Here is a 26,776-nt window from a genome sequence, read left to right on the forward strand (position 1 = left end):
TATACATAAATAATTACAAAAAATAAACATAAAAATATACGGTAATAATAATATTAATAACGATTATATACGCCTATTTCTGTGCCTAGCTTTTTTACTGTATCATTTAGCGAGGATAAATGAATTGAATGAACAAGGACTGATCTGTTAGAAGAGATCGATATTCTTATATTAGTCTTTGCGTGTTTAAAACACATCTAATGCTTCTTCCCATGTTTTGTTTTATATTTTGTTTTACTTCTGACACCTGTCCATTGTCACATTCTGACAATGATTATGTCATTTGAACATTTTTATAATTATTATTGAAATTGTACATAATATTAGATAGGTAGGATCTTATTTAACAAATTTGCATCACACGAATCATGACTCCTTTTCGATTCCATTTCTCATCACCCCTTTAACTGCCATCGAACATACTAAAATCGATCCATATACGTTTAACTTCCCTCATTCCCTCCATCCATATATTACTTACTGATCTCGCTATATTAGTAATAAATCAAGAATACTTTAATGAAGCTGATACGTTTCGTAACTAACCCAAGGCTAACGTAATCAATCGCTGTGTAAAGAAAGGGCAGAAATGAAACAGTCAAATTAAGACGGTTTTCGTTTTTGCTCTTATCTCTCGATTAAAGAAATTGTCGCCTTCCAATTATAAATTAAAATGTCGTTGGGGTGTTTTTTGTTTAGTTAAAATCAAGTACGCAGCATGTAGAAATTTTTGTTTTTACCTTTTTTCTCAAGTAAAAAAATATATTTTTTTTATTTTTATGTATGTAATAATAAAAAAAAAAGTCTGATGTAATAATATAAAAGTAATTGTAATGATGATGTAAACATGAAAATCAATGATGATGATGATAATATGCTCACATGTAGCTTATTTTTATTTTTGTATCTCGTCTTAATTCTTATTATTTTTTCAATAAATTACTTTTGGGAAGTAATTAATTTAATATGATCGCTTCAGAGACTTTCAGTCGTTCGAGTAAGTGCACTGATTGTCGGGTAAGGGAGAAAAAAAAATTAAACAAAACAATAAAATATTATAATCTGTTAAATGCATATATATATATATATTATTGCGTTAGTTTTATTAACGTGCGTTCTTAATTCATCAATTTGTAGACTGTAAAGTACAAATTTTAATAAAAAAATTAATGAAATGTATTTGAAAATTAAAATAATAATAAAAAAAGAGTAATGAAATGAATATCATTCTGGTCTTTTTTTAAATTGTTTCTTTAGAGTAGTTATGTGGATGTTTTTTTGGTGTATGCTATTATATCAATCTGTAAAATATATATTCGATACATTGTTAAAAAAAAGTTGTCGTTTTATTTGAAGAACCTAATACTCCTAATTAATATATATTAGAATAAGAGTTAAACTATTTAATGCTTGATAATATGGTCAAATATGAGTAAATAGTTTTTAAGACCTGAAACGAAATTACTATAAACATATGTTATTTTTACGTAAATTTGTTACCGTAATAAACGAGGAATGATCGAATACTCCGAACTTTCCCACGGGTACAGTCATTGGGAGTAAGCATCGTATCGTAATGAGCATCAAATCCTTTTGAGTCTCACAATCCCCATCGAAAGGCATACTTTCATAAATAGAATATAGTAAATCGGTGCTCTGGAAATATAACAAAATTATATAATAGTTATTTTTTAGTAAACAGATTGTTTAATTAGCAAAACCGAGTCTATAAGTTGTTGTCCGAAAATACAATTCATTCCGAGCGCCACGAACCAACCACTCAAGTGGATTATGGGCACGAACTTAACTTTCTAAAACTTCGAGTATTAAGAGAAAATTTTGAAAACAAAAATTCAGTGTTTAAAAACCTGCAATATCTGATAAATGATCAAACTCATTGTGACCGGCGTATTAACAACGTGTATGAAAAACATGATGGTGTAAAGTCCATGAAATGTTTCCCACAATCTAATGAAAACAAAAAAGGTTATATTTAATTAATTGGATATCTTTCGGAAGGTATACTCAACTCAATTATTTTGTAATGATAGAGTACGCATTTTCTGATTCTAGATTTGCGTTCGCATCGAGTTTCTATCGTAGGAATCGTCTTTAGCAAAACAATCAAATGGTCAACTCTATTCCTCAGGAATGAGCACATTCCTAACACAGAATATGATACGTAGAAAGCTGTTAAGACGGTAGCAAAGCAGGTGTAACATTGAAAAGTCAAGAACATTTTCCTGTATGGAGAGGTGAAAATATCGAAAGGTAGGTAAACGGCGATGAGAAAACCGCAAATATCAATGGATCCGTCCTCACATGTCTCAAGGAATAGCAACGTCCAAAGATAAGCACACGAAGCGAGAAACCAGACGAGAAAAATCTTTGAAACGTAGTTCAACTTGGCGTCGAGTTTCTCGATGTCCTTGGGTTTATCGTAAACCGTGAAATTTCCCATTTCCTGGCGAAGCTCTTTCAGCTCGTCGAATTTCCCCATGTACGCGGCGAAGACGCACATCACGCTCAATACTGAGATGATGATGGACAGATCATCGGCGATTTCCAAATAATCAATAGTTTCCTTAGCTAATTGACGTTATTAATCACGATCCAATAATGCATTCATACTTACACATTACGTGAACTAAATGCCAGATTGATCCAACAACATTGGTGTTGTAGCAGATTATGATGAAGATGAATCTCAACATGAAGAAGACATTTTTAGAGCCGCCCTTGGGCCAAAAACCGTAAAGGCGAAGAATAGTTTTGCATGTTCTCAGGAGCTCGATTTGCTTCGCATCGGTTTCCACCGCTTTTAACTTAAAGCAATCAATCATCGTGGATCAGTGTGCATTCTGAATCCTTCATTTACCTTCTTATATATATACATACATACGATTGCTGACGATGAAAGTGAGCGCACTCTCTCATTAATGTATAAACACAAAAAATACTAATACTACTAATTGGGAATAAATTTGTTTCCTCTGTAATTTCAAGCTGCTGGTAAAATGCTTTAAATCGTATTTGATGCTGATCTAATCTGGTAATTTTATATTTACTTTAAATAAATAAAAAGTAAATGTTAACAACATTTTGTGGAAATATAATTAAAAATGTATGGTCAAAATATATAAAAAAAGGAAAATAATAAAATCAAAACAAAAATTGTAAATCATAAGAAAATCAATTTCATATAATTTCATATTGGAACCTGAAGATCAAAAATTAGTTTTTTAAGAAAAATATAATAATCACCGCTGTAATTTTAAAATGAAAATGTTTAACCCAAATAACGTGAATTTACAAAGAAGAGATGTCAAATTGAAGCAATTGACTAATGAACAACGTCATGGTACATGGCAACAGCTATTACAGTGCACGCAGAACAAAGAAAAAATAGAACACGGTTCTACTGATGGTTGGATTATTCAATTTAAGTCACAACCACTATCGATTTAAACGTTTTCGATAATTGATTAATTGATTGAATGTGTTCAAGATGCATTTAATAAATTAGAGTGAAATACTCTTGGTAACGTTTTTATCAACATTACAAACGTGTATGGAATCAATTATGTTAACAGGAGGAGGAAATTCCAATAAATTTCATCATATAAATAACGTCGTGAGAGTTGATTAACAGAAATGTCTCACTAACTAAATTTGGATTACACTAAAATTATTTGTATTTAGTTATATTTTGATAATAAAATTAATTTAATATTTTTTATATTTAATATTAGTTTTATTTAATTTTTTTCTTAAATGTATATCATATTTTCAGACAGATTTTTATAGTCAATGCAATATATAAACTTTTTTTATGAATATGTCTATTGCCAGACTTATGTTATGTAAATTGATGTCAAAACAATTTTGGTTTATTTATTGTTTATCTTTTATATTTAGATTTTCTAATTGTTCTAAAAGTTGTATTATGTACAGAGTCTTGAGAATAATAACATCATTGTTTTTAAATTATCTTATAAACTTGGAACTTGTGCAACAGATAGTTTGTACATAATATTCATAAAAACTATTACTTTCAAAATGGTTTACTTCAGATTTTTGTACAAGACACGCTAAAGATGATTAAATTATTGATATATTTAATGTCTTATACAGCAATAACTCATCAATATCCAGGACTATTCTAATCTGAAGTAATCGAGGACGTCCATGGCGTTCTTTTTTATAAAAAAAATCAGATTATTTATATTTATTTATAGGATATATATTTTTATATTTACTGTCTGGCCAATAAATTATTAATATTATTGTAATAAGAAAAATAATGATGAAACAAAAACAAAGTGGATTTATTTGCATATTATAGTAACAAAAACCTTTTAAATGTAATATTAATTCATAAATAAAAAATCAAAACTTAATTGGTCTTCTGTTTTTGAACACAATTGCGTTATTCAATGCTACTCGCATGGAAAAGTCTTGGAGTCGATTACGTTGTTTTGTTTTAATATTGACCATTGTGGAAAATCTCTTTTTGCACGGATATGTGGAAGCAAAAGGCAATACATGTTGTAAGGCGATGGTGAACAGGTGCTGATATTCCTTTTGAATATACATTCAAAATTTTAATCCTTCATCAATTTAAGCAGAGTGTCATCGTAGGTTGGTGTTAAATTGTTATTATCTCAGTTATTTAATCAACTATCAAGTTCATTATAATATTTCTCAAATGTTTCAATTAATTTTTGGAAATGACATTGTATTAAATAAATTGTAAGTTTTTTTATCAAATTCACAATAATCTGTAACATTCTAAAATTAATTTGGAGACATTTTTTATGTCGTAATAATTTTATTCACAATCTGTTCATCAATGTGAACATTGGGTAGTTTGGAGTCATTTAAAAAACATTCGATTCTATTCTTTTAGTTCATCTACAAAATTTCATCTTCATCACCTCTACTTTATCTCGTATGGAATAAAAATTGTGTTGATTTCCTTGCATTGATGTCTTTCTGGAGAGGTTCATCGTGAGTGTGCATAGTTTTTATAGATATCTGCCCGATATTTTACCATATACTACCATATATCATCTACAAAATAGCATTAATAAGAAATGATATCGGGCAGAAATACCTATGGTCAGTAGCCCTTTGCAGCAAATCAACTTGGTTTTAATTTTATTATTATGTTATTTTGTTGAGTGTTTAATTTGATACATTAAATGTTATTATTACTATTATTAAGAAATAATATTTTTCTTTAGATGTTCCAATAAATTCTTTAATCACTAAATATAAATATTTTGGTGGTGTCTAACTACTGATTGACAAATTAAGAAAGCTGGGTAACATTTTGCCAAGCGATACTACAGTTATTTTATAATAATAATCGTAATTGATTTAAACAATTCTAGTTCTAGTTTAAGTAAATCCGTGTACGAAATATTTAAGAGTTTTAAATTATTTGCTTTGCGATATAATTGTCAAGTATGAATAGATAGTACGTATGACCTGAAAGAAAATCCATTAAATTCGTCTGAATATTCTTGCATAAACTGAGAGATTTTACCAAAATAAACGAAGAATGATCGAAGATTCCAAATTTTCCAACAGGTATAGTCAATGGGACGGTGCATCGCATCATAATGAGCATCAGATCTTTTTGAGTTTCACAATCTCCATCGATAGGCATACTATCATAACATGCATAGAGAAGCTCGTTGCTCTACAATTATTACAAACTTAATAAACATTATATTTGCAACATCAGTTACAACAACCGAGTCGATTAATTGTTGTCCGAAGATACAGTTCATTCCGAGCGCCACGATCCAAGCACTCAAGTGAATGATATGGAAATACCTCATATTCTAAAAAATATAAAAATTTCAAGTTTTATTTAATAAAGTTTTAGTTTTTAATACTTCCAAGATCTGATAAATAACCAAACTCATCGTGACCGGCGAATTTACGACATGTATGAAAAACATGATGGTATACAGTTCATGAAATTTTTCCCATAATCTAATTGTATAAAAGTTATATTAAATAAATTGGATGCTTTTCACAAAGTATACTCAACTCGATTATTTTGTAGTGGTAGAGGACGGATTTTCGTATTCTTGATCTGCGCTCACATCGACTTTCTATCGTAGCGATCGTCTTCAACATGACAATCAAATAGTCGACTCTATTCTTCATGAACGAGCACATTCCCAATAAAGAATAAGAAACGTAGAAGGCCGTAAGTGTGCATCCGTAACATGTGTAACATTGAAAGGCCAAGTATAATTCCCTGTACGGAGAGCTGAAGATGTCTAAAGGTAAATAAACTCCGACGAGAAATCCGCAAATATCTATGGAGCCGTCTTCGCAATTTTCAAATGTCAGCAATATCCAAAGATAAAGGCAAGATCCGAACAACCATATCATGAACAACTTTGAAAAGAAGTCCAGCTTGGCGTTTAGTTGTTCGACATCTTTGGGTTTATCGTAAACAGTGAAATTTCCCATTTCTAAACGAAGCTCTTTCATATCTTCAAATTTCACTACGTACGAGCTCAACACGCACATTACGCTTAATATTGCGATGATGATGGACAAATCGTCGGCGATCTCCAAATAATTCACAGTCTCCTTAGCTAAACAACTTTATTAACACGATTCAATGGTGCAATTTGTACTTACAGAAGGTGTAGATCAAGTGCCAGACTGATCCCACAACATTTACGTTGTAGAAGATCATTATAATGACGAATCTTAATAGAAATAGGAAATTTACGCCGTTGCTTGGCCAAATACCGCAAATGTGAAGAATATTTTTACAGGTCTGCAGAAGCTCAATTTGTTTTGCTTCTGTTTTAACTTGTTTTACCTTGAAGAAATCAATCATCGTGGCCCAGTGTGCATTCTTATATCCCACACTCGCCTTATATATGCTTGCAATTTGCGAATCAATTTGCTTTCTCTGTAATTTCAAGCTCTCTGCGAATTGTCTTAAATCGTTACGTTAGATAATGTTCATCTAATTGATTATTTAAATCTACATTATTTATCTCTGTTCTTAATATTCTCCTTCATGGAGAAATCCAACATTAAGTAATAAAAGTTTTTGTTAATATTATATACAATATATATTAGTAAAAGTCTTAATAAATATTAGAGCAACGGTTCCCAAGCTTTTAAACATCACCATGTTGGAAAATTAATTGCACGTCAAAAAATTGTTCGATTTATGCTTTGGCAATGAATACTGTTAAAAAACGAGTTCACGACATGTCAACCGATATTTTAGGAACACTGATTAGAAAACTGATATTGGCTGAAAAAATTGCGCTTCAAATCGACGAATCAACCGATGTTGGTATACTCTGTGCATAAATGGTAGCCGAATATAAATCCTTATTATTTTATAGTGAAGTTCGTTGGCTGTCCCGATGCAAAGTTTTGGCTAGATTGTTTGAGCTTAGCTACGAGGTACATGAGTTTCTTTTAGATCAAAATAAGATCATAAATATAATTAAATTGAGAGCTTTATTCGCGAATATTTGGTATACTCTGTGCATAAATGGGAACCGAATATAAATCCTTATTATTTTATAGTGAAGTTCGTTGGCTGTCCCGATGCAAAGTTTTGGCTAGATTGTTTGAGCTTAGCTACGAGGTACATGAGTTTCTTTTAGATCAAAATAAGACCGAATTATATCAGCACCTCTATAATGATTACTGGATAGCCAATCTGAATGAACTAAATAAAAAATGCAAGGTCGTAATGAAAATATATTGACGTGCTCCGACAAATTATAGATGTTCAAAAAAAAAACTCGAACTTTGGCAGGAAAAGTTACAAAAAGGATGTTTAGAAATGTATCAAAGGACCAACGATCAGTGCGATTGAAAACGAGCAATTAATTGTGGATCTGGCACAACAACATTTAAGTATGCTTCAGAAGAAATTTGATCAATATTTTTATTTTATTAATACAGAACAATATGATTGGATTCGAAATCCTTTTGAAACCATTGAATAAAATCTACGGAAGAACTGTCTCTGCAAATTGAATTCGTAATTTTTTGTGTTCTCACGAGATGCTCCACTAATAAACTTATCGACCCACTTGAAAAAAAAATACAATCGATACCTAAATTTTGTATGTTATTGTTGATATGGGCAATCCAGCAACATAACATTTTTTTTATTAAACAATTTTACAACTTGTTTATATTTTTTTAAGATCTATTTTTATTTACTATCTACCATAAAATAATTAAATTTATATGATAAGTCTAGAATGTTACACTTTGTATGTTTGTGTTGGATTTATTAATAGATTTTCCGGTAGTTTATTTGGCTGTCATTGTAGTCTTCCTTGGTATCTTTCACTATAGTTAGTAATTACACTTTTAACAGGTTCTATTTGCAAATCACTGGGTATAACACTGTTGTTTACATACCAGGGTTCGTCGGTGACTGTGCGCAATGTTTTTGATTGAAATCGCTGGAGAAATATATTTTAGCAATTAACATAAGTGATGATATTTTTTATTAAGTGGTTATTATTAGATACGCGACAACTCGGGGACGATCAACTTGTCGACAGACACTTTAAAATCAAATTTTAACAAATTCTCTTATAATAATAAAAATATATTATAGGTCGTTTAAAAAAGTCCAAGACCTTTTTAATATGATCGGAATGCTTTGTTTTTAGAATTACATAGTAAAGGTGACATGAATCGATTTCGTTAAGTTGACTTTAATTCTTTGAGCCAATCTGATTTAATCCACTTTGCAAGTTTTGTGATGCAACTTCTGGTTTACTGTCCGATGGCAAGACCCTGACCATGGGAGTCAAAGAGGAGCAGAGCTTTCTTAATTCAATCAATTTTGTTGTTATCAATTTTCAAAAATAACTATTATAGAATGAAAAGACAATAGAATGCAAGACAATTGCCTTTCGACAACCAATGATCTTTTGTATGGAGAAGCAAATTATAACAGATTTTTTTTCAGTACTTTCACATAATTGCACAAAAATCCATAGCAATATTATATTTATACATAATGAAACTATTATGATTTAATATTAGACCATTTTCAAAATTCCATCGACCACAAATGTCCAGAATGTCTTTAAGAACGTCTCTAATATATTCACAATTACAGTCACAAGACTCTCTCATTAATAAAAACAAAACAATTACACTAAATAGCAAATTGAAATTACTTTCCCTGTAATTTAATTTTATATGGAAGTTGCCGTAAATTATTTATTACTATTTAACGTTGATCCAACCGTTTACCTACCTGCTATTTACCTCATTTTAAAGAAAACTAAATATTCGATGTCGTTAATTCAAGGTAGAGAAAGAGAGTTTAAATGAAATTTAAATATGTCGTTTATTTCTTTCTCGATGATATCAATAATATGTTTCAAAAAATAACAGGCCCATTCGATTAAGTCTTTCACTACCCAATCAATCTTTATTCATATTATCCTGCTGTCTCGAGTTAGATATGCCCATGGAGGCGGCATGCTCAGCCTCGTCGACCAAAGTTGTCTTGAATCTAGGATTCCTTCCATCTATGGAGACCAAGGACGATTTTCTGCTTAGATTCTTCTCGATGCTACCACAAGGTTGAGATTTTTGAGACACCAACTTCCTTGGCGACTTTTCGGCGTTGCTGTTCCTACGCGAATCATTGTTTGCCACTTCAGCTTGAGAGTTCAACACTTTACTCGATATCGAAATATCGCTGGCCCTACGCTGCGCTTCCCCGATGTCCAAATAGGTGTTACTTTTGCCATGGAAGCTTCTCGAAACCCTGTTGATCTTCGGTGGTTCGATGTAAGTTTCTCTCACCACCAGCGCTCCTGGAGTCATCTTAGGCTTAGTGACATTCGCATTGCTATTTTCCAGGAACTTCTCCTTGGTCACACCCCATTTGTCACCCATGCACTTATCGTACACATTGTTCTTTTTCGGCTTCAGATCCTTATCCAAATACTTGGACACGTTATTGTTACAAAGTTTGCTCGTGCTCGGACTCTGCTGCATCCTATCACTGTTTTCGATGTGCTCCAGTTTCTCGGAGGTGGGTGACGTCAGGATATTTGAAAAGAAATTCGCATTGTTCGTCAATGCCAATTTCGTTGGATTTTGTTGCTTGCAGATATAATTGTTTTCCTTCGGAATACCATCAAAGTCCTCGTCCTCGCCCATGATCAGAGAAGATTCAATGTCTTCGGTGACGGTCACATCGCAATCTGCCGTAGATCCGGCCGTTGCATCATTCGTGTTGAATTCAACTTCGGAACCACAAGACACCGGAGTCACTTCGCCGCTTTCACCCTGGCCTAAGATGATGCACATAATTAATAAGCAATGATTAAGTAATTTAGAGATATACCTGTAATATTTGATGGTTGCTGCAAGCTGGCATAGTACTCGGAGAATTCCATAGAGCCAGGACCTGTTTCTTTATCGGTCGTATCTAGCAGAATGCCAACATTCTCCAAGTCCTGATCTAACCCAGGGACTGTGGGGAACATGTGCGATAAGTTCCCCATTAATCTGCAGATTAAGAGTTAGTTAAGACAACATATACCTTAGTAACCAAAGAAAGCACACGTAACAAAATACTGAGAAGATATATGCATGCTGTGAAAAATAGAAGCAACGTCTATTCAAACGCTTGCCACGCCCACAAAAAATAAGTAAAATCAATTAGAAGACAAGAAAATAATTCGTATCAACTAAATTGCAAAACTACCAAATGGCCATCCAAAACAAAAGCATATTTTTTTCTTAGTAATTCAATATAAAATTTGAATTACCAGAGTTTACGTATAAATAATAAGGAGAGAAGAACTAAACAAACAAAGAAAATAAAAGAAACAAAGTGCTTGTATATTTATAGAACAATGTCCGATTTAGCTGTCTCTAGAGGTATGCGTGCTGGATAAATGTTTTTTTTATATCATATACCCGTCACCGCTGACGACACTTGAGGACATTTCGCTGCTCTCTTTCGACGTGGAATAGGGGTCCGAAAGACCTGGCGACGACGGTCCACTACTGGACATGAAACTTGGCGGACCGCTCCAACCTACACCTACCGAATTTTAATCCGATTTAAGTACGTGTGAAACATAAATAATATATTATTATTAATATTAGATTAAAACAGTATTCAGCCGTTCAGTAGTTTGGACATTGTGTTATTCTCAAAGAGCGGATTGTTATACTTATCAACCTCGTCCTCGCTATCAGTTAAAATCAGCAAATTCTCATTAATATCATCTAATTACAAAAATTGAGTTGGAATATGTTTAGCGTTCATGCGGTTTATAACTTACTGCTACTGGGAGATTGCAATCTGAGGGGTGGGTGCTGCGTCGATCCGTTGGTATTTCCGTTCTGGTGATTGGCCGTTGTGGGTGTAGGTAACGGCGTCGAAGGATATTTTGGTGGAGTAGATGAGGGCGTCCTGAAGAGAGAGACTCCGGTCATATGCTCCAAGAATGTGTCCAGCTGCTTTAAGGAGAGCGCATTGTGCAACGTCTCCAGCGGTCTAATGGGCGGTACTCCACCGAAACCTTCGATTGCTGAACAATACGTTTTACTGGAGAATTGGGATGACTCGATAAGTTATACCTGAGGCGCTTGCCGTGCTTGGAATCATATCTCGTAGATTTGGCGCACTGGAACTTCCGGAAATGACGGCGGTGGAGAAAAGAGAATTGGTGCTTCCCCCTGCTAACTTCTTGAAGGCTATAGGTCCACCGAATCCAAACCCTAGCATCTTGAAATAGCTCATCTGTCCGGCGATACTGTGTCGATGGCGTCTTGGCACCGTACCCCCGGTGTTCTCTGTATTGGACACAGTGGACGTAGGTTGTGACATCGACCTTTGGGTGGTGGTCGGATGGGAGGAGAAGAAAGATAGGAGGTTGGATGGTGAACGCGTGAAGCAGGAGCTAAGCTGATGCAGTGTGAGATTATGAATAGGATCGCCGTCCCCGCATCTTTTCACGAAAGGATAGAAACTGAATGGGTAAATAGGTTCCTCTGTAGGACTCAAAATTTGTTTATTGTAGGAGCTCTCCTCAGCGTCGCTAGCCATAAGGGCCTCGTTCAGGCGTTTTATGAGAAAGAGATTGGTTTTTTTGTTATCGCTCTCCAATATATTCGGATCCGAGTAAGACCTTTGCGGCGGGAACTTCTCTTTAAAACAACTCCTATCCTTAACCGGACTACCCCCTTTCGTATCAACTATTTTTTTCCTACCGACCGAATCTAATTCCGAGTTTTCGCTCTCCCAATTAACCTCCAAGGATAAATCATCTGTTTGACTATCATTTGTCAACTGCCTGGCTAATTTGGGCGTCTCCACGTTCTTATCGTCGCCTTCCAATTCCGACGTAAAAAGAGCCAAGTTAAGTTCCGTTAAAGGTAATTCATTAGTTGCGCTTTCGAATTTGGTAAAATTATTACAAGGATCGAACTCAAACTTTAACTCGCTCATTGGGCACTCATTCGTCGGAGATCGCGATTTTAGTTTGCTTAATGTGAGAGGAGAATCAATTTCGCTTCGACCGTCATAATCGAAACTCCCCGAAATCGGACTGAGCTCCGGATGCTGAGAGACCAATTTTGCATTGGCAATTGGTGTGAAAACAAAATTTTGTACTGTCCGCGTGAAATTAGTGTCTAATAGTTTTAAGGGGATGGCGATGGGTGGCGAAACCGATTTGTTTGTAGGCGTGACCGAAAGATCTGTATCATAATCAGGTGAATCCTCTTTAGTACGAGAAATAAAAAAATGTTAACAACAAAATATGATAATGCAAAAAAAATAGTAATATAAACCATAAAGAAAAGAGATAGATATAGAAACATGACATTTAGAGCGTGTGCAATGCAAGATACGTGAATACGAGATCATTAATCAACATGCAGAAAAGCGCAAGTTTGTTTGTTGTTTAAATCCAATTGTTTTCGATCATGTTGTGAAGGAGTACCATCAGTTTAATATCCACCAATTTACAAGGGGTAATTTTGGGAAGACAAAAAGAAAGAGAAAAAGTACAATTAATCCCAATCACCCTTCGACAGATTTGAGTTACTAGTGTTGTTAGTGATCACCTAGTTGTGTGTGAAAGACAACCATATTCAAATATATCATGCAACGCATGCAATTAACTTCTTTTTTATTATGAGAATGGCGCAATTGATTTGACCAACAAAATTATATTTGCAAATTCAAATTGGTGCTCTTAAAAAAAACTAATATAAACATGAGAGAAATCAATAAATTTTGACCCACACAGGATGCGCCATTTTGTATTAAAATGGATTGGTGAGAAAGATCTTAAACATCCTGTACAAATTTCGATTCTAAATTAACACTTTTTCAAATCAAATGTAAATAATTTTGTTTGTCAGCGACAAGCTGTTAATATCCACACGAAACCAAATAATATAAGCTTCATAAAAATATTAGTAGTATTAATCTAGGATAGGAGTGTATGAAGAGAGTATAGAACCACCATGCTTACAAAAAATATATCGATATTCGATATAAGGGATGTACAGCAGTTTAATTGAAGAGTTTTGTTCAGTGAGATGCGTTCAGGTGAATGATTAAAAATTTAGAAGGGTCATAAAAGGTACGGTGGATCGATCGGAGGTAAGTTAAACACTGGATCCAGTGTTTAAAAGACCTCCGCAAAAAAATATACATGTTCGCAGTCCACCAATCGCACGGAACCACCAAACAGATGAGTTTTCTTGTATATTCAACAGAGAGATAAAGAAACAACTTGACTTTGCTCATGCAATAATAAATGTAAAGCTAGAAATGAGAGCACCTGCAGGGTGGCTTTACTGATAGGGAATAAAATGACCCTGCAGAAACCATAGCAACATTTCCAAGAGTACCGATGCACCTTCTTTCTGGTTTCAGTCAGTGCAACATATTCTAAAAACAATCCAAGCTCTACATGATATTTCTTCTATAAAGTATACCATCATGATTGTATGCATCGAATCGTCTAGTCTGTTTCACTAGAAATAAAATAAATAACAACACAGGCAAAGCGCAACTTTGTAGACAAAACTACACAAAAAAAATAGTGAAAACCAAAGAGTATAACCATAAACAAAATCAAGTTGAAAGTCGAAACAAACTCAAGTTTCAAAAATACCCTTTAGAATTTCAATTTCCCGTTTTCCTAAACTAATCATTTCCGGTGTCATTCCAAGATGGACACGATATGTGAGTGTGTATGATCTAAGTAATACACAAAAGCACGTTGTCATAGACCATCGCAGGCAATAATATGAGTGATGGTAAATTAAAAAAAAACATGTTATTGCCAAACACGTAAAACCAATTCAAGAAAATTACTTTGCTTGTAGTTTCGGAATAAATGATTGTTCATACCTTTCTTGTTGACAGCGTCCAAACTTTGGTATTGTAATTGGTCGGCTGATCAATAATTAAATATTAATTAACAATAAATACCGACCATTTAGATTCTGGCAGAAAACAATTACCTTTGGACTTTCCGTTCTGCGTCGATTTATAGTCGTAGCTCTTCGAGCGCGGTTCCTGATCGGGGCTCAAGGTGCGCGAAACGCCGAAAGTTCTTCCGGTGTTCTGAGACTGCGATGCCAACTCGTCATTTAGTTGCTTGGCCAGATGCGTCGCCTCGTGTCCGCAGACGGTATGTGAACTCCTGATAAATAATAACCATCAGATTATAAAGATCTTAATTGATTTCATTTTAGTAAACTATACCCAATTGGAATAGGCTCACTCGTTGGATACCTATTATAAAATTGATCGCAGTCAGGTGTATCAGGAGGCGAATTATCCAAAGGATGTTCGCCTATATTAGAGGATTCGTTAGATTCCTCTGGAATTTGATTTTCTTCGTCGATGCGCAGCGGACAATGGTTCTTGTTTTCTTCGGGAGTTGCCGTGGCTGATGTGTTTGTGCTCTACAACAAATGATACATTTATTTACAAAATCATTATATGAAGTTTAGAATGAAATTATTTCACTTACAGCTGTTTTGCTTGCAACCGACTCATTCCTTGAATGCGGTCGAAAACCTGGCCCCGGGGGAAGATTCTTCTGCACGCAGCAATTAACACCTGGACTGAAATGCAGCTCCACGTGGAAACGGTCTTCACTAGATGGATCTTTCGTAGGATCTTCATACAGCATTACTACTATTTGCGACATATAATTCAGCTCGGACACCATAGAAACGTATTCCATAGCTCTCCGCCACTGTTCATCTTTTTTAATCTAAAAATAATCAATTATATAACACAAAATCATTTTTCTTCAATAAATCAATCTTACGTCCAATAAACCTCCGTGTCTTAAAACGGTAATCAAGGAATGTATGTGACTTTCACTGGTAAAGTAAAGACGAGTCCTTACGTGTCTTCCTGGGCTCGAAACGCCATGCGAATAGCGCGGATTTAATCTGTTCACCGTCTCCTCACCAGATTCTTCAATATTTCTTTGAAGATCAGCTCGAATCTTCTTCAAAAGCGGAGTACAAATCCCCTGGCCGATGGTTAACTTTTCTTGCGGAGTCAGACCGTATTCCTTTAAACAAAAATGATTTCATTTCAAAAAAAATTCGACGATCTTCGTTGCTTCGTACTTGTGGAATAACAACGTCCGCTAGATATTTGGCATTTATGTAAAGCTCCTCGGCCTGTTCGAACTGCAGCGTGTGCTGGTTGTGTTGCAAATCGTATTTGATGCAATCATAGATATCAGGAATTTTGCTGATATCGAAATTTTTGTTCTTCATATAAAAATCCTTCTCGATTTTACCCCATCGTCGGCCCATCAACTCCCAAGTTTCACCATGGTACAAAATAGCATCTGTAATTGAAAATTGTTATTATTCAATTTTCGAATAAATTTCCAATAAATTAGTACCTTTTGTCTTAGGGTCTTCCTTCTTTTGCTTAACAATCTCCATCAACGATTTAATTAATTCATGCACGTTACGACAGCACTGAACCGGATTCTTGACAAAGTCTAAAGCATCCGTAATGCTTACCGAGTGTCCGGGATTGATCTTCTCACGATCTTCGGTCGTGAAGTCCCGATCCAATTGCATCAGTTCGTGAAGTCGTGCTTTACACCTGTTCAATGTGATTTTAAGTCGGACGCAAATAAATGTATTTGTATATTTACATATTCTGATATTTGCTGCTATCACAATCGTTATCCAATAATCCGTTGGTGTTAGCGCTCTTCACCATTTGCACTAGAATAGGAGTTAACTCACCCTCGAGTGCCAAAAGACCTTTAGCAAAGGCAGCTGCTGTCATCTGGACTCGACCTTCGTCGGAGGCATAGATCTTCAAGTCGTGTCTGAAAGTTGAATGCAAGCGGAGCAAACCCAAACCCTGGGCACCTGCATATTCGCCTATAAATCGAACACAACCATTACGAATTCCAAAATATATATTTGTTTAAGACAAGAATCCACCAAAAAAACTAATGTTCTTTTTATGTCAAATAATAATCTATTGCATGGTTCTTCAACTTGGGTTCCACGGAACCTTTGGAAATTTTTGAAGAGTTCTGCGTAAAATTACCATTGAACTGTAAAATGAAAAATGGTAAGTGACAAATATAATACAGTCGATTCCGCTTAATCGGGATACATCCGGACTAGTACATATTGTCCTGAAAACGCGAAGTAAATTTGTGTTATTTCCTTAGTTTTGTATCCGTTTTTAGGATTTGTCCCTAATAAGCGGCTATCCCGGTTAACCGGTGTCCCAATTAAGCAGGCACTTTCAGAAAGGTTCCGTAGGCATTGAAAAGTTGAAGAATCCGATCTATTGGATTTAATAACATACATGAAACAATAAAATACACACTGAATATATACTGCTGTCTCACTTTGTACTTAAAATAATTTAATCATTGGAACATACAGTAAAGCTGATGGATTCTTGGCTTTATATATAGCAATTGTTGCATGAACATTAGCTGTGTTTAATCGGAAATAATAAACAGCGATGCAAATAAAAAGTAAACACAATAAATATTTAAAAATCAAACATATATACAATAACATTAGTTCACAATGCTGCACTCATTAACGATTATATAAGAAAACATCATGAATTAATAAAGTGACTAACACTTTGAAACAACTTCCAATATGCAATTCATATTTTTAACATTGAAAATTAAAACATAGAGTAAGATCTTGGTGGAACTTCTGTGAATGTTTGTATATAAGAATGTTTCTGGAATGACTACATGTAACACATACTAATATCTATTGTGGTTCATTACCAATCCATTAAACATGTAACTACTGTCATCACAAATAATCTAGTTGCAGTGTTACATATGTAAGAAAATAAAAAGGTAGCAATATAAGAACTAAAATAAAATAAAAGCCAAATACGAACCAGCAAGATGTCTACCTTGGCCGCCTGGATACATGCAGCGAAAAATTCGTCCTAACTCTTCAGCTTGTATGCGGCCGGCAGGTGTCAGCTCTCCGCCCCATTTCAGGATGAGAACAAGTGATGGTTCTGCTGGACGATCTACTGAAAACATACCAAAATGCACCCAAACAGTCGCGTTGGCAATCAAAGCAAAACAAACAAAGGAATGGATTAAAAGAAATAAAAATCGACTCGTACTAAGATTTGGTTTACCATCATCCGAACTGGAACCACGAGGCCTACCCTTGGGCTGATATTTCATTTGCACTTTGCGATTAATACCGGAAAAGTGACCGTACCTAAAAGGAAACAAGCTGTTAAAACTACTGCAATATCAATTAGTAAATGTTAAACAGTTACATTTCTAAGACGCTCTTCAGCTGCTCTAACTTTCCTTGCTTCTCCTCTATCTCAGGATCAGCTTCATGCTGCTGAATTTCAGCAAGAAGGGACCTGGCTATATCCAATATCTCTTGAAGCTGCTTAGGCCTCTTCAATTTCACGTGGCCATGCTTGTATCCGTCGTACTTTTCAAATATTTCGAAAAATTTTGGATGTCTTACTTCGACCTTCATCTTCTGCTTAGGCGTTCTATCGCCGTGTCGAATGACCGCCACCACACACCTCAGCTCCATCATCTTGCCAAAGGTGGTCGGCACAATAGGAGGATCGTCTAATTGAAATGGTACTGACCAGGGGATATGTAGAGTTGGTGCCAACTCACGTAGAATCATGTTACCTAAGATCCTAGCACAATCATCGTAATATTTGTTTGAATTCTTCACAAAACTAAAACCATTTACATCACACACAAACGACTTTCCGTTAGCTCTGAAAACAAAAGATTAAATTGATGCCATTATATCGTTTGCGATCTTAATACCTCAACAAATCAAAACCACACACAGCCTGTTTAAAGGCTAAACAAACTTTCCTAGATATCAACTTCTCTGCATTACTTAATATCACAGGATAACGAATCTCTTTGCCCTCTCTATCCCTCTCAACTTTACCATCAAGTGCTGGAGACTTACGCGCCTCGGCATGAGCGTAATCTGGACCTACTGTATAAACCTAAAATTTAGATATAATTTAAAATAAAAATGCAACTAGCAAATTTAAAAAAATAACGACTAATATGATAATTTAGTTTCAATCCATAACCAAATTATTTACCATCACCTCGTAAAAAATTGGTACGAATCTTGCAATTTATATTTTCAAAGTCGTTAAATTTTTTTTTTGGGTTGTATAAAGCGATTACATAACAATATAAGAAATCAGTGCAAATTTATATTTTGTTTTGTTTGTTTTTAAATATCACTCGATAGATTTTGGTCGTACTTCGTAATACTTAATAAGGAGTAAGTAGAAAGCATAATTGAAGCATGTAATTCGTAAGCGTTATTATTGCATAATGTTATTCACACATTTGTTGTAGCTGAATATTACGCAAACTCGGTTGCAACAAACAGGTGCGAAGCTCTTTAGTCCTCGATTCAGAGTGACCACAATCTAGAGCAAAATTTAATACAAAGAAAAGAAAATCGAAATCTGACGGACCTTAAACATTACCTTTACATCAGTACCATCCGTGGGCATGAAATCTTCGTATATAAAACTTCCAGTTTTACGGACCCTAGACTCTGGCGAATAGACACTGCTTCGGCTACCGATCTAAAATGAATAAACAAAACTTATAGGTAATATACAACGTTACGATATCAAATTGCGAGTTTATGATACACAACCTTTCTGAACAATCGTTGACTACCTCCGCCTGCCGATGTCGGATAATATATATAAATATTATGATCTTCAGCAGACACCGGTTTTTCGACGAACGGTTTGTTAAATACCACACCGTTGACTTCGACGTGATCTTCCGATTCGACCAGTTCATGATCTGTAAACATAACACTCATATATATTTTATTTCAAGTATTAAATATCAATACGAACGTTTTGGATCAGGACTGTCTCTATCCAACACGGCATACCGTGGTATCTCGATACCTTCCGCTTCCAGTATCGAATAAACCTTCCTCCGATCTTGTATGTCGTACTGCATATGCAGATTATTTATTACGTACGGATTGTGCAATTGTGCATATTGGATGGCTTTCTCTAAAGGAAATCCTTTTGAATGGAACGAAATCAAGCAATCACAGACTGGCCACTCTTCAACAGGTTTCTAAAAAATGATCATATATAATAGAAATTTAAAAATTTAATTTTTAAATCATATTTTTTAGTCCTTCAATCCACGCATCTTCCTTTATCCAATATTAGTATTATTACGTCTGTAAATACTAGAAGCTTCTAATATCTACATAATTATAATAAATAAATAATGTATAACTACTTCAAATACTGTTATTCAAATTGTATTACAAATTCAATAGTCAACTAAGTCAACTTTGAGAAATAATATTCATACATTAACAGACACGAGAATGAATAATATCTTAATTGAAAATGTTCTGAAAAGCATACTTCAAATCAATTTCACAAAATTCTCTTTTAATATTTTTAAAATAAATTCAGTGTTACAATCTAAAATGGTTAGTCTTGTCTCATATGAGATTAATATTTGACATTTTTTTTTGTTATTGAAGCAATATCAAATATATATATTTATACTTACAACCATTCATTATTTGTTTAACTAAATTATATATTTTCTAAACTCGAATAAAAGTGGAGAAAAAAACAAGGTTGTTAGGGATATACTCACTGATAAAATAACATCCTCTGCAAAAACGATAACTTTGATATATTCAAACTCTTGCAGCCTCGTCAATATCTCCTTCATGGGTTTGCTCTGGGACTTCTTAGCCATGGCGCAAACACCAACAACCACTTGCTTTCCACCGTCCTCCATGTCCGAAGTGCTCAGACTCGTATCGCTTGGATCGCATAATTCTAAATCTCCCTGTAAAATGGAAATGATATAGAACTTATAAACGAATTTATCATAAACGTGTACTGACTACGGTGTTATGAGTTAAACAAATGCAAAAAAAAAAATGTACAATGTTCTGATTTTATTTTGTGATTTTCTATAAAACGACATACAACGTTTCCTCGCGCAAAACTGTTTCACTTCCTTAAAAAATTACGTAATTCAAATATTAATTGAAAAAAAGCACAGCAAAATAAAAACAAACAAGTCAGCATACGGTTTAGTACAGCGTTTGAAATTAAATGGAAACGTTCGTAAACTTGATAATAACAATTAAATTAGTAACTATTTATATTTCGGATCATGCATTCGTAACAAAAATTGGTTTAAATTATTGTACTAAAATGCAATTTAATGTACATGTTTTGTGAATGCAACAAGAATATTTATAATGTAAATGGCGTTATTATCAATTACAGTTAGTGTATATATTATTGCATTAATATTGTGATGTTACCCAGTAGTTAAAACTATCCAGATCTGGTGGTGATGAACAGTAATACATGGTCAGTCAAAAGGGAAACTCGCGGTTCTACTGAATACAAGAAGAGAACAATAACGAGGAAAAAAATTGTTAAAAAAGGATATATGAGCAAAACAAGACTAAATATAACCACAGAAAATCTATATATATATATATTCAACTACAGAATTCCGACTACGTAAAAATAGATTAATAAACACAAACACACGCACACGAGTCATCTACACACAATCACGGATGATGTTTTTTTAATCTGGACGACGAAAAAGGTCATCAGTATCGATTTGATGGATCTCATTCACTAATTATTTAATTATCCTATCAAATATTTCTTAAGTCACGCCGAACGTCTTGCTCTTATAATATAATGCCAACATCTTTTTATCTGATGTGATAAAACCGTAGTCGTTTAAATGCCCAAAGTGGGTCAACGTATTCAAATTATATGCAAATATTGACACTCTTTCGTACTCCTAAAATAAAAAACAATCAAACAAGCATTGTACATTTTCATGTGTCAACAAGTAGGAGGAGGACGAGGAAACGAACGTATCTAAATTGCTTCATTCGAGATAAGATAATATAAGTATAGGCCTTCTCTCTTTATGTACAAAGCGATTTTGAAAAATATCTTGAAAATTGTTTACATACTGGCTTTAAACACTCATCACAATAGCACACTTCTTCGCACCCCCCGTTCCGTAACTTATTTTTCCTCCACTTTTTAAGTCTCCACCAATCTTTCAACCAAGTCCATTCCATGGTATAACTTCCAGCGAGCACAAACCAACAAGAACAATATAAAAAATAATCACATATTCAAATAAATAAAGTATAATAAAAAAACAAAGGTTGAAGTAAAACTTGTCACTTTTTAGTATGTTGTTCTATCATAGTCAACCACAGTCCTTTGTGCACCAACTGATTATGGCCTGCATTTGAGGCGCAACAGATAAACTAAGCAATTTAGATAAATAGGTTTTTAATGTGATTTTCAAAAAGGTGTGTTTACAAGCTGCACACTTGATATGACACACATTTGATGTAATTACAATGTATTTTTAGCCCAGTTCATTTTAATATTTTGGCTCAATCACTTATTAGCAAATTATTAATAATTCATGCCAAGATTAATATTTCACCATGCATGTAACAAATCTTTATGTATATATAAATTTATTATATGGATTTCAATTGGTACCGTGTGCACAGACCAATAGGTTGTGCTATTGCTAGGGTTGTCAAAATCCTCAACCGTAATCCTAGGAATTTTCCCACAATGGTTTTCAGGCATTTCTTTAATATTCAAAAAGCTGAATATCAATAAGAGAAACAGAAATGAAAAAACACAAATGAAATTAAAAAAGTAGGTGTCCAAGTGAAAAACAAAACAAACATCAACTCACCCCTCCTATATAAAATTGTGTAGGTCTAGTGGCCTTACGTAAACCTTGATATCCATGTTCCAATTCTGTATATGACATGATCAGTAACCATTCCGAATGTCTCAAAATTAAACCTAAGAAACATTTTCAGTTTTGGTTAAAAGGTCACAATTTGACAAGTGTTAAAAATAAATGCTGAATTGCATAAAAATTGTAATAATTGATACACACTTTAAAAAGATATTCCAGGTGAAAAATGGAAAGAAACTAAGGCCAAAATGCTACTATATAAACAAAAACTTCCACAGCTCACTACACATTCATTAGAAAATAGTTAATTACTTATTACATAAGTTCAGTTGATTTTATCATTTAAAAGCACACAGTTTGAGTAAATATTATTGACAATACTAATGAGGGAATCTTCAGACTTTGGATAATTTTAAATGGTGCAGCATACAAAGCTCAACTTGAATCTTGCAACTTAATATTATTTACAAAAAAGACTAAAGCACTGCACTGCAGGGGATTTTGCTGCAGGTGATTACAACATTGAGCAGGTCATGTATTGATTTTATTATGACCCAAACTGCTAAACTTTCGGCTCTATTCAAGGCGAAGCAGGGGCAACACAATTACTACACTATGCATCTTATTTATAAAAAAATAATGTAGAGTAGTCACCTTGCACGCCTTGCACTTAAAAATATTCCTTCCACCGCACCGGTAAATGCTATGAAGTACGATTGATTGGATTGATGTCCTTCTCTTTCACCAATAATCGATATTTTATCTTTGTCAATTCACTTCCTGGTTACCACTTATTACCACTGACGTAAAATAAGCGTTCTTAACGTAAAGTGTGATCAAATTACTACCTGTTATTGCCGATTTACAAATTCAAACCAATATTCGTTTTAGATATTAATTTGTTTTTCTCATATTGGCAGTAGCTTTGTGATTTCAACTCACTTCATTATTGAGAAATATAAAGTCATTGTCAGTCATTGTCAGCAGTGTTTTCAGAGCTTTTTTGTAGTCATAATTTAAGATCGTCAAATAGTCAATAAAATGTATAACGGAGTGGATCAATTCACCGCTAAGCCTTTCTGGCATAATGGACCGGCTCCAGGTGCTATCTACAACTTTCCGGGAACAAAAACTCACGGAACGAACGGTTCGCAACGTTCCCAGTAAGTATAACCTAAAATCTAAGTGATTTTGCAAAATAACAAAATTAATTTCAGGACTCCGATCACCACAGCTACATCTATTGTAGCTATGAAGTTCAACGGTGGCGTGATTATTGCCGGAGACATTCTTGGTTCTTACGGATCCTTGGCTAGGTTCAGGAATTGTCCCAGAGTCTTGAAAGTTAACGATAATATCATTCTTGGGGCTGGTGGCGATTATGGAGACTACCAATATGTCAAAGACGTAATTGAACAGAAAATGTAAATATTCTAATTGGAATAAGTTCAATACTATAATATTTATTGATGTTTTAGTGTTGATGAGGAATGCTTGGATGATGGCTTCAAAATCAAACCAAAGTCTATGTATTGTTGGTTGACTAGGGTCATGTACAATCGTCGCAGTAAATTTGATCCATTTTGGAACACCTTTGTTGTTGGTGGTTTACAGGTAAAGTGAATTTGCTGTTTGTAAATAACCTTTCTGCAAAATGCAATTTTCAGGATGGTGTTCCATTTTTGGGTAGCGTTGATAAATTGGGTACTGCTTTTGAGGATAACGCAATTTGCACTGGTTATGGTGCTTACATGGCATTGCCAATCTTGAGGTCTGCTCTGGAAGCAAATCCATCTCCAACTGAGGAGGAAGCAAGGGCTTTGATCCACAAATGCATGGAAGTGCTCTTCTACAGAGATGCAAGGAGTTTCCCCAAATACCAAGTGGCTGTTATAAACAAGGATGGAACTGATATTCAAGGACCTCTTGAAATTCAACAGAACTGGAATTTGGCACATATGATTAATTAATTTATTAATAATATATAAACTTTAAATTTATTTTCTCTTCAATTATTTTTTAATAAACAGTTAACTTCTTAACATCTTCTGCATTGATTGTTGATTTAAATTGTAAAGTGACTCTATATTTTTGACCTGAAAATAATTAATATAATTTGTGCATGAATATGTTAAAATAATCACCTCTTCGTCGCGTCGTTTAGAAATATCGTCAACCTTTTTCCTCAGCTGGGTGATTTTATTTTTATGTTTCATAGTTAAATTTAACATAGTTTTGCGATTCGTCTGCACCAATAAATTCTAAAATTAATATTAATTTAGGTTCTTCACTTCATTAAATTATTTGAACTGTACCTCAGTCTCTTTTTGCAATGATATAATTAACTGATTATCGACTTCCCTAAGTTTATTTTCAAGTCCTTGGCAAACATTATTACTAATTTGCAACTTGCTAACCAAATCAATATTTTTTTCTTCTAGGATCCTGAAGTTAGCCTGCCATTCATCAAGCATCCTAGCTATGAAGTCCATTTCCTCCTTTCTGTCATCCTTTGAGGCTTTCAACTGTAAATTAAGTTTTTCCAAAACCTCCTCTGTACGCTTCAAACGATTTCTTAAATTCACGCATTCCAAGCACGCAATTTCATCTTTTCGCTCTACCGTTCCATTCTTGGTAATCTCAATCTCTTGTATTTTTTCCTTTAGCATAGAATCTATATGGAGCAGTTGCGTTTCAAGATTCAAGCAATTGCAGCATTTCTCTTTATAGAACTTCTCTAATTTCGCGTGGAATTCTTTCTGCAGCTCTTGCCTAATTAGAATTTCCTTTTGAATCAGTTCAGTCTCATATTGAGCTTGTAACATTTCCTCATTACCTATAAAGATTCCATTAACTCGAAAAAATACGAGGAAAGCTTAAAACTATATTACATTCACCAAATTCTGCAACATTTTCAGTATTTGTTGAAATCGAGACACATTTCGGTCGATGCTTCTGTTCCATAATAACTTTCTCGAATTTGGACGCCGTTTCTTTGAGGTTCTCGATGATTTTCTCTTTTTCTTTCACCAAAAAAGACCTTTCTTGCAAATGTCTAACAGTATCCTCATATTCATTTACCTTTTCATTTAAATACCTCAATTCATCATTGGCTAATTTCAATTGTTCATGCAATTTAATATTTTCATCTTAAAATAAGCATTAAAGTATTCATTGGCACGACGATAAAAAATACAACCTACCTTTATATAAGTCAGTCTGTTCACAAAAACTATTCATTAACTGAGAGACTTGCATAGAACGTTCTTTTGAAGATAACTTTTCGTTTTCCATCAAAAGTACCTGAAGTGAATCTATACGTTTTAATAAAATTTCATTCTGCATTTCCAAATTTCTAAAAAGAAAAACCAAATATATTAAGGAAAACTTGTAGATTTTACGAATATTTTACCCGTAATGTAATATTTTCTCATTGAGTTTCTTGATATCCTCAAATTGAATTTTCAAATTGTTCTCCAAAATTTCATTCTTTGAGATAACTTTGCTTTTTTCATTCTAAAACAAATAGCCAATTGCAATATATGTTACATATTATTTATGTAATAAAAACCTTTTCGTGTTCAAATTCGTTTTCTATGGCTGTACATTTCCTGTGAATTTCGGAATAATTATGTTGCAAACTTTCAAATTCGACCAATTGTTTGGAGTTTATATCATTTGCTTTATCTAATTCCTTTTGGAGAACTTTGATCATTTCCGTTTTATCGCTCAACCCCATCTGAACCTTATTCATTACATCAATATCTTAAAGAAATACGCAAATAATTTTTTCAAAAAAATATATCAATTATAATAGACAAATATCTTACCACAAGCAGTTTCCTTCAAATTTTTGTTTTCTAGAGCTAAAGCATTAGATAACTGCAAAAATTTTCTATTCTGAGCCTGAGATTCTTCCAAATCAAGATACAGCTTGTTTATAATATCACTTTTTTCCACCATCAGCTCATCTTTCTGGTGTATTTTACTTTCAAGCAACCCTTGCAATTCAGCCTTTTCCTGTTCCAGCCTTTCAACCTTATGTATTGCAACATCTAAATTATGATGTATCTTTGTAATTTCAACATGATGCTGCTCTTGCAATTGTCTATCTGATACAGTCTTAGTGCTAGTCCCCTTGTGCATTATAGTCAGTTGATCAGTCAGATCAATGTTGGTGTGCTTCAGAGAATCCCGCTCACTTTTAATAGTCTCTAAACTAAATTCAAGTTGATTAATTGATTTCTGCTGTGTTTCAAGAGTACTACTTAATCTGGAGATGTGCTCAGTCTTGGAAACTAAAAACAGGAAGTTTAAATATATGAAGATGAAATTAATAATATAATTTACTTAATAGTTCCTGTGCTTGTTTTAGTGATAATTGAGCACTTTCCTTTTCAGCCTCAGCCAACATGAAT

General features: G+C 33.9%; 4 protein-coding genes and 1 long non-coding RNA gene across 24 annotated transcripts; 1 reads left to right on the top strand and 4 right to left on the bottom strand.

Annotated features, from left to right (window-relative positions):
* Positions 1-1,375: 1,375 nt before the first annotated feature.
* LOC108557911 lies at positions 1,376-6,727 on the bottom strand. Its single transcript, XM_017914624.1, has 4 exons — positions 6,670-6,727; positions 6,120-6,623; positions 2,396-2,589; positions 1,376-1,811 (listed from the first exon to the last, which is right to left on the bottom strand). The coding sequence occupies exons 1-4, from the start codon at positions 6,725-6,727 to the stop codon at positions 1,692-1,694; spliced, it is 876 nt and encodes a 291-aa protein (XP_017770113.1). The 3' UTR covers positions 1,376-1,691.
* Positions 1,802-2,945, bottom strand: LOC108557916. Its single transcript, XM_017914628.1, has 2 exons — positions 2,031-2,945; positions 1,802-1,968 (listed from the first exon to the last, which is right to left on the bottom strand). The coding sequence occupies exons 1-2, from the start codon at positions 2,519-2,521 to the stop codon at positions 1,854-1,856; spliced, it is 606 nt and encodes a 201-aa protein (XP_017770117.1). The 5' UTR covers positions 2,522-2,945; the 3' UTR covers positions 1,802-1,853.
* A 2,716-nt stretch (positions 6,728-9,443) lies between the features above and the next one.
* On the bottom strand, positions 9,444-23,220 carry LOC108557917 (inositol hexakisphosphate and diphosphoinositol-pentakisphosphate kinase 2). 20 transcript variants are annotated; one of them, XM_017914651.1, is made up of 23 exons: positions 23,013-23,220; positions 22,350-22,462; positions 20,232-20,429; positions 19,457-19,688; positions 19,246-19,400; positions 19,070-19,171; positions 18,378-18,568; positions 17,855-18,325; positions 17,708-17,793; positions 17,456-17,593; positions 16,218-16,452; positions 15,957-16,165; positions 15,673-15,899; positions 15,363-15,614; positions 15,060-15,305; positions 14,789-14,991; positions 14,545-14,726; positions 14,432-14,476; positions 11,641-12,786; positions 11,343-11,591; positions 10,972-11,098; positions 10,394-10,557; positions 9,444-10,340 (listed from the first exon to the last, which is right to left on the bottom strand). In XM_017914651.1, the coding sequence occupies exons 2-23, from the start codon at positions 22,425-22,427 to the stop codon at positions 9,460-9,462; spliced, it is 5,817 nt and encodes a 1,938-aa protein (XP_017770140.1). In that variant the 5' UTR covers positions 22,428-22,462; positions 23,013-23,220; the 3' UTR covers positions 9,444-9,459. The 20 variants fall into 20 exon arrangements, with proteins under 20 accessions (XP_017770140.1, XP_017770137.1, XP_017770131.1 ...); XM_017914648.1 differs by having other exon boundaries at positions 17,693-17,793; XM_017914642.1 differs by having other exon boundaries at positions 17,456-17,596; positions 17,693-17,793; positions 19,058-19,171.
* A 97-nt stretch (positions 23,221-23,317) lies between these two features.
* Positions 23,318-24,358, top strand: LOC108557920 (proteasome subunit beta type-4). The gene is made up of 4 exons (XM_017914652.1): positions 23,318-23,521; positions 23,576-23,782; positions 23,837-23,972; positions 24,026-24,358. The coding sequence occupies exons 1-4, from the start codon at positions 23,400-23,402 to the stop codon at positions 24,326-24,328; spliced, it is 768 nt and encodes a 255-aa protein (XP_017770141.1). The 5' UTR covers positions 23,318-23,399; the 3' UTR covers positions 24,329-24,358.
* A 4-nt stretch (positions 24,359-24,362) lies between these two features.
* On the bottom strand, positions 24,363-24,708 carry LOC108557921. The gene is made up of 3 exons (XR_001890880.1): positions 24,674-24,708; positions 24,503-24,619; positions 24,363-24,454 (listed from the first exon to the last, which is right to left on the bottom strand). It is a non-coding gene; the product is annotated as an uncharacterized LOC108557921 (long non-coding RNA).
* Positions 24,709-26,776: the final 2,068 nt, after the last annotated feature.

This window comes from Nicrophorus vespilloides, unplaced genomic scaffold (genome assembly GCF_001412225.1).
Source record: "Nicrophorus vespilloides isolate i.1.1-1 unplaced genomic scaffold, Nicve_v1.0, whole genome shotgun sequence".
NCBI classification, from domain to species: Eukaryota; Metazoa; Arthropoda; class Insecta; order Coleoptera; family Silphidae; genus Nicrophorus; species Nicrophorus vespilloides.